At 34.7% G+C, this 6,756-nt stretch overlaps 1 protein-coding gene across 1 annotated transcript; it reads left to right on the forward strand.

The window, feature by feature from the left end:
• The first annotated feature begins 4,358 nt into the window (after positions 1–4,358).
• LOC136036632 (uncharacterized) lies at positions 4,359–6,756 on the forward strand. Its single transcript, XM_065718932.1, has one exon. The coding sequence runs from the start codon at positions 4,387–4,389 to the stop codon at positions 6,598–6,600; it is 2,214 nt and encodes a 737-aa protein (XP_065575004.1). The 5' UTR covers positions 4,359–4,386; the 3' UTR covers positions 6,601–6,756.

The following is a 6,756-nucleotide window of genomic DNA, read 5'->3' on the forward strand; positions in this document are numbered from 1 at the left end:
TATATATATATATATATATATATATATATATATATATATATATATATATATATATATATATATATATATATATATATATATATATATATATCAGCGGATATATATATATATATATATATATATATATATATATATATATATATATATATATATATATATATAAATATATATATATATATACATATATAGATAGTGTCCCGGTCGTCATTTGTGTCCCGGTGTCCCAGTCTGTAATTTCTCTTTGAGTGTCGCGGTCGTCATTTATATTCCCTGTGTCCCGGTCGTCATTTGTGTCCCGGTCGTCATTTGTGTCCCAGTCTGTAATTTCTCTTTGAGTGTCCCGGTCGTCATATATATTCCATGTGTCCCGGTCGTCATTTGTGTCCTGGTGCTTTGTTGATTGTGATTGCTAATCAAACATTCCCCTCGTCCCAGTCACTTTCTCTTTGAGTGTCCCGGTCGTCATTTATATTCCCTATTTATATATATAGATGTCCCGGTGTCCCTGTCGTCATTTGTGTCCCGATGTCCCGGTCTGTAATTTTGTCAGTCGACAAACATGACGTGAGTCAACAAACAATTTCATGACGGCATAATGCTCAATCCTTATAATGACGGCAGCCGACAAACATGCATGACGTCAGTCAACACACAAACAACTTATTTTCATATATATAGATTATTAATGTTATTTATTGATTAGCAATTGACCATATTTTGCGATTTCCTTACAATCCCATTTTGATCGTTACTTGAAAGAAGAAGAACGTATTAATGTCTACACATTCGAAAGTATTTTGAGAATGTATGTGCTGAAACAACCTACTCTTGAGACAAAAAATAAATAAATAAATAAAATAAATTCGAACTTAGACTGAGGACTGTCATACTGCGAATGTGGGGATTTTTAAAGTTTAAAGCTTAATTGTGAGATATGTTTTAGGGTGTGTAGCTTAAGACAATTATATTGTGGAATTAATGCTATTTGACTATTAGCAGTTGACCACTTTTGGCGATTTCATTACAATCGCATTTTAATCTTTTTTTGTCACATATTGAACAGATAAGATCATTTTTTGCAGACAATTGCTTTTTATTCACAGTGAAAACCGCCAAAAGAATCTGTCAGTTTCGATTGACACTGTTTTGACAAAGGATTGTTTCTAGTGTTTGTTTTTTGATCTATAAATTTGATCAATCGTGACATTTCCTGTAGTATGGGCACTAATAAAATGTTTATTAGTTTTTTTTCCATCCAGCAATGTCTGGATTTGTCTTTTTCTCTCTTTTTTTGAATCAGTAGCAAAAAAAATAAAAGTGTTTATTAAAATTAGTGATTTGTTACTCTGAAGAGTTTCTTAAAATTAGTGATTTTTTACCCCTTGCTCTTTCTGTGACATCATTGCTAGCCAGTGTTTTGAATTTGGACCTTCAATATCAAGAACGGTACTTTGCAGGTCAAGGTTGCAGCGGTAGCTGAATCCTGAAAAAAACGAATGAATGATTCGTTCAGGAGTCATCCAATTCAGGATGGCTCATTGTAGCCATTCCAATAAAAACTGGCTATTAAGGAAAAATTTTCATTTGTAGCGGGTGAACGGTAACTATCATCTCAATTAGTTTTAATTGCAAAATGCTATTTTGAAAGCAAATTTATTGGAATTAAAAAAAATAGCATAAAACTCCTCAAAATGAGGTTGGATCGAAACAAAAAGTAAATCATTGGAGTTTCAAGGGCTGAAAACTTCATATAGGAGACTTACAGTCCCTTGGCTTGAACAAAAAAAAAAATACTTTTTGAATGGTTACTACTTTTGAGTTGTTTTTTCCATTTTGTTTTCTCCACATACAGCAGGTTACTAAAAAATTATACAGAGCAGTTTGAGGGCTCATAATAAAGTAAATTGTCAGTTTAATTAACAAAATTGAATAAGTAAGAAATTTTATTTAAGTAAGAAAGCGTATTTATATACAAGATGATGAATAAAGTCATATTCGCAGATTACAATCATAAATGACGTTATCACAAAACTGTATCAGCTACAGTGACGTCAATACCAATATAAAAGGGTAACTGGTCACGTCAGCTTAACAGTTAAAGTTTGTAATTTATCTATATTAAAGAACGATTTCTACCTTAAAGTAATTGAAATATTAAAATGAAATGCAGTTTTCGACAAAACTGAATAGTCATGTACATAGACTGAATATGTACATGTACATAGACTGAATAGTCATGTACATTGATACCACAACAAGATTGTCAAAAGTGTTATCTTTTGACAAGATAACACTAACACAAATATCTTTTGAAAAGTTGCCTCTCTGGGGTATTATGTGATATTTGAGTGACCTCGATGCCTGATTCCCGGCGGCTCGTTGTCCACTATTTCAACTAAGTAAAAGCCAATGGGTTTTTACTTGTGTAATGTATACGGGAATCTTAGTTGCCTCTTTAAATACTTTAGTAGCACCAGAAACAATACTATGTTAAAACAGTGTCAATCGAAACTGACAGATTCTTTTGGCGGTTTTCACTGTGATTAAAAAGCAGTTGTCGCCAAAAACTATCTTATTTGTCCAATATGTGACAAAAACAATTTTGACATCAAAGTTTCATCTCCGACTTTCTTTGTATGTAACAAAGAGCGACATAACTTATTTGGGAGAAAAGAAAAATTTTAATCTGAGAGTGACAGAAGAAGTGGACTGAAAAACCGATAGGATTTGATTTGTTTGCAGCATTTAATGGGATGTGAATCCAGCAAATGTATCGTGCTTCTTTCAAAAAGAGGATCAATTTCTAACCTGACTGTTTTACGTGTTTCTCCCGTTCATACAAACGAAGTCAATTGATTTTAATGCATAAATGGAAGAATAATCAAACAGCCTGTTTTGCCGATTTTTCTTACAGGAAAAAGCCCACATGACTGATCGGAGGGCATTCCTCCTTTATGCAGTTCAGCTCCTTGTCTTGTCTAGATTGCCCCTTTGGTTTGCTCATTGCATCTTCATCACCAAACATATGAAAGCTTTAGTCAATTTTGAGTCTATTGGGTGTATCGAGGTAGAAATAATAATATGGTGAAAATCATAATGCCATGACGAGTCAATTTTGACGGTACCTTCCTTCGGTGCTAATTTATTAGTGTATGGCCTGCCTCCTATCCCATTATTTCAAAGTAGCCATTGGTGGAATTTTATCATCTGGTCTTTTTGACATAAGAATGTTGACTTAAAAGGAAATTGGGTAGAGAAGGCGTAATTGAATGTGTTTCAATGTCTCTAACTTGGGGGGGGGGTGTTCTATCCTAAATCTATTTCTACTGCAGTCTATTATAATAGTTCTGATCAGACATTGGTCTTTAAAGTTTGCAAGCATTTGGCTTCAGCTTATTAAGCGTTTTCTTCTCAACCCACTTGCTAAAGTTATTTGCATCCTACCATGTTTGCTGAGGATGGTAGGTGATGGAAACTACTACTGTGTCCACAAAAATTGTAAAGAAACGACACGCTACATTTCAATTAGGAACAATTTCTATTTTAATTTTGTTCTTATATCTAGTTTGGTAATGTGAATCAAATTTTCTGAATTTACAATTAAAACCTGCCTTAAGTGTCCATGTGTTTAGTAACTCATGGTGTCACTAACTAGGGTAGCCAAAGTTTCTGAAGTGAGAGTTTGGACCATACTTGCAGCATTTTATTGCTTATTGAAAGAAAGCCACATTTTATCCTCGAAAAGAACGCTGTTCCTGTTAAATTTTTTAAGTCCTAGTTTAAATCTCCAGTAAAATTGTAAAAACATTACATATATCCTTTGATTTCGAAACTACTACTAGTACTAACAACTCCCTGTAGCACCAAGGTACCAGGTGCCAATACAGCTACTCACACTTTTCTTCCATCCCAACGAACGTCCTACACCAGTTTCGGAAATATATTATATTGTCAATTTATGTACATTATTTTGCTTGATAAATATAATCTTTGCTTAAAACTTGAAAACTAGACGGTTTAGAACAAATCACAACATTGGAAGTGTTGGCATTGAGATAAATAAAGAAATTTGACATTTTTATTTGTTTTTGCGAAACTCACAGAAAAATATCTCTACGTTGGAAAACACTTTTTTTATGTTTTGCAAAAATATTTCCGGTCACGAAGATTACTTTCTTGTTCTGGTCTGTATATTTTTTTTGTTTTACACTCTTTTTGTTATGCTCTGTTCTTTTTGAATATGCCTCAACAAACTATATTCTTTATTTGTATTTTAAGATTTGTGATTTTTGTACAATGTTTTCATTTTTTGTTTTTGGGACTTTACTTGTTTTGACAGTTAATTGTCTAAGTAACGACGAAGTATTAGCTGACAAAGAAAAAAAGATGACATCTTTAAATAAATCATGTTCAGATAAGGATACTTGTCGACAGGAAGATTACGAAAAAGTGCAAGCCTCTGTAAAACGAATGACCTTCAATGCAACAACACCAGACTGGAAATCTAAAAACTGTATGTGTGATGATGATTGTTCTCTTTATGGGGACTGTTGTGCTGACGCAATACAGTTAAATGCCTCACATTCCAGAGCAGCTCTGGATAGATTCACATGTGTGACCCTTCAAATGACAGTACAGCAAGAAAATAAGACCCTTCGACAAAATGAATCTTATTACATGGTTGCAAAATGCCCGAAATCGTATCATGACGATACGATTCGTTTGAATTGCGAAAATGTTACAAATGTAGAAAATGTCCGAGATTTCGCTTTGATTAGTCCTGTTACAAATGAAAAGTTGCAATTAACATATAGAAATTATTATTGTGCTATTTGTAACAGTGACAATGAAGATGAACATCTGCAAATTTGGAAGCCTTTACTTGCATGTTCACCACCTCCCTATATCACAACTACCAGACCATCAGTTAGACAAGCAATGGATGAGTTAGATTGGAAGGACGGAGTTGGTTGGTTGGTTGGTACCAGACCATCAGTTAGACAAGCAATGGATGAGTTAGATTGGAAGGACGGAGTTGGTTGGTTTTTTCTGATCCATAAAAAGAATAGCATAGTACGGTATAGTTGTAATATACACTCATATATACGACCTCCAGGATTCATACGTCCTTGCCAACCGTCTATCTCTAACTGCGTCATTAGAGACCCAGTTATGGACAATTTCTGTGGCGCTTACGCGGGATACGTGGAGATAAACGATCAAGTTTATCGAAACATTCATTGTGCTTTGTGTAACGGTTTGAAGAGCTATTCCAAATTTTCCTGCGATATATTTTCTCTACCATGGCGGTTCACACCGTATGTTTCGTTCCCAATCTTATTTGATCTAAAATCTGCTGATGGAAACAGCCACGTCGGTTTGCGGTGCGGACTTGGAAAGATTTATGACCCGTTTTTCAAAGAATGTCGTCAAATTTACTGCCCTGGCAAAAATTTATTCGTTCTTAAGGATAATATGTGTATTCCCAAAATTACTATGACTACCTTGAGCGTTTCAGCAACATCTACATCGTCATTTAACGAAACTACATTACCAATAAAACTCCAGACCTGCCAGAAGCTTTTGTTAAACAAAGGTGATTATGATTTGAAAGCAAACGATTCTCTATATGTTCCTATGTATGGTAGAAGCTATAATTTGAATGAATTTCAGTTTGAAAACGACTCAGTTGTTATTTGCAGGGAATGGGCCGCAGTTTTGTTGAAATTTGAGCCTGTCTTTGGCTGGGTGACCCTTATCTGTATAATTATTTCAGAGATTTGTTTACTCATTCACATCATAGTTGAATTTGCAGTGCCTAATCTTACCAGAAAAGTACCTGGAAAAAATCTCCAATGTCTATGTATTTCATTATTTGTGGCGTTTGGCTTCTTTTTATGTGTTCAGTTCGTTCCGTCTAATACTGGGTGTTGCGTTGTTGTTGCAGTTTTGACACATTATTCATTCTTAGCGGCATTTTTTTGGACATCAGCTATAGCGTACGATGTATTTAGTTCTATAATAAGTGCAACAAAACAATTGCGTTTGTCAAGACATTCGGTTTGGAAGTTTCTATTTTATTCATTATGGTCTTGGCTTACTCCGCTCATCATTGTCACTATTTCAGCTGCGATTGAGTGGGGGGATCCCAATTTCTATATAGCACTTTCTTACCATCCTCATTACGGAAAGAATATTTGCTGGTTTGGGCACAGACGTGCGCTCGTTGTATTTTTTGCTGTACCTCTTGCAGCCATTATGGTAGTAAACTTGGTTTTCTTTACCTGGTCCTTGTTCATTATTCGCCCCAGTGCAGTTAGGACTCAAAGTTTTGTTTCAGAAAACCTGAGGGAAAATGAAAACCTGAGAAAATCGTTCGTATTATTCAGTCGTCTTGCTATTTTAATGGGTCTAAGTTGGATTTTTGGACTAATTGCGGGTATTTTTCATTGGCCGTTTTTATGGTATTTTTTTATTGTTCTCTGTGCATTGCAAGGTTTGTATATATTGATCGCATTTGGGGCAATACCTCATGTTTGGAACCATTTTGGCAGCAGGAAAGGATTGCAGTTTTCCAGTACGGGCGAAACTCACCTTTAAAATACCAACTCCAAGCAGGTCTGGAGCAGGTCTATTTTCTAAGTAAACAAATATGCTCTAAAGCCATAAAGCAGCAATCTAGCGATAATTAAGTAAAGAGCCATGTAGCTTTTATTTATCAATGATTTCTTTTTTTTCCTCTGACCAATTCGTGTG

The sequence above is a fragment of the Artemia franciscana genome, chromosome 15, assembly GCF_032884065.1.
Source record: "Artemia franciscana chromosome 15, ASM3288406v1, whole genome shotgun sequence".
NCBI classification, from domain to species: domain Eukaryota; kingdom Metazoa; phylum Arthropoda; class Branchiopoda; order Anostraca; family Artemiidae; genus Artemia; species Artemia franciscana.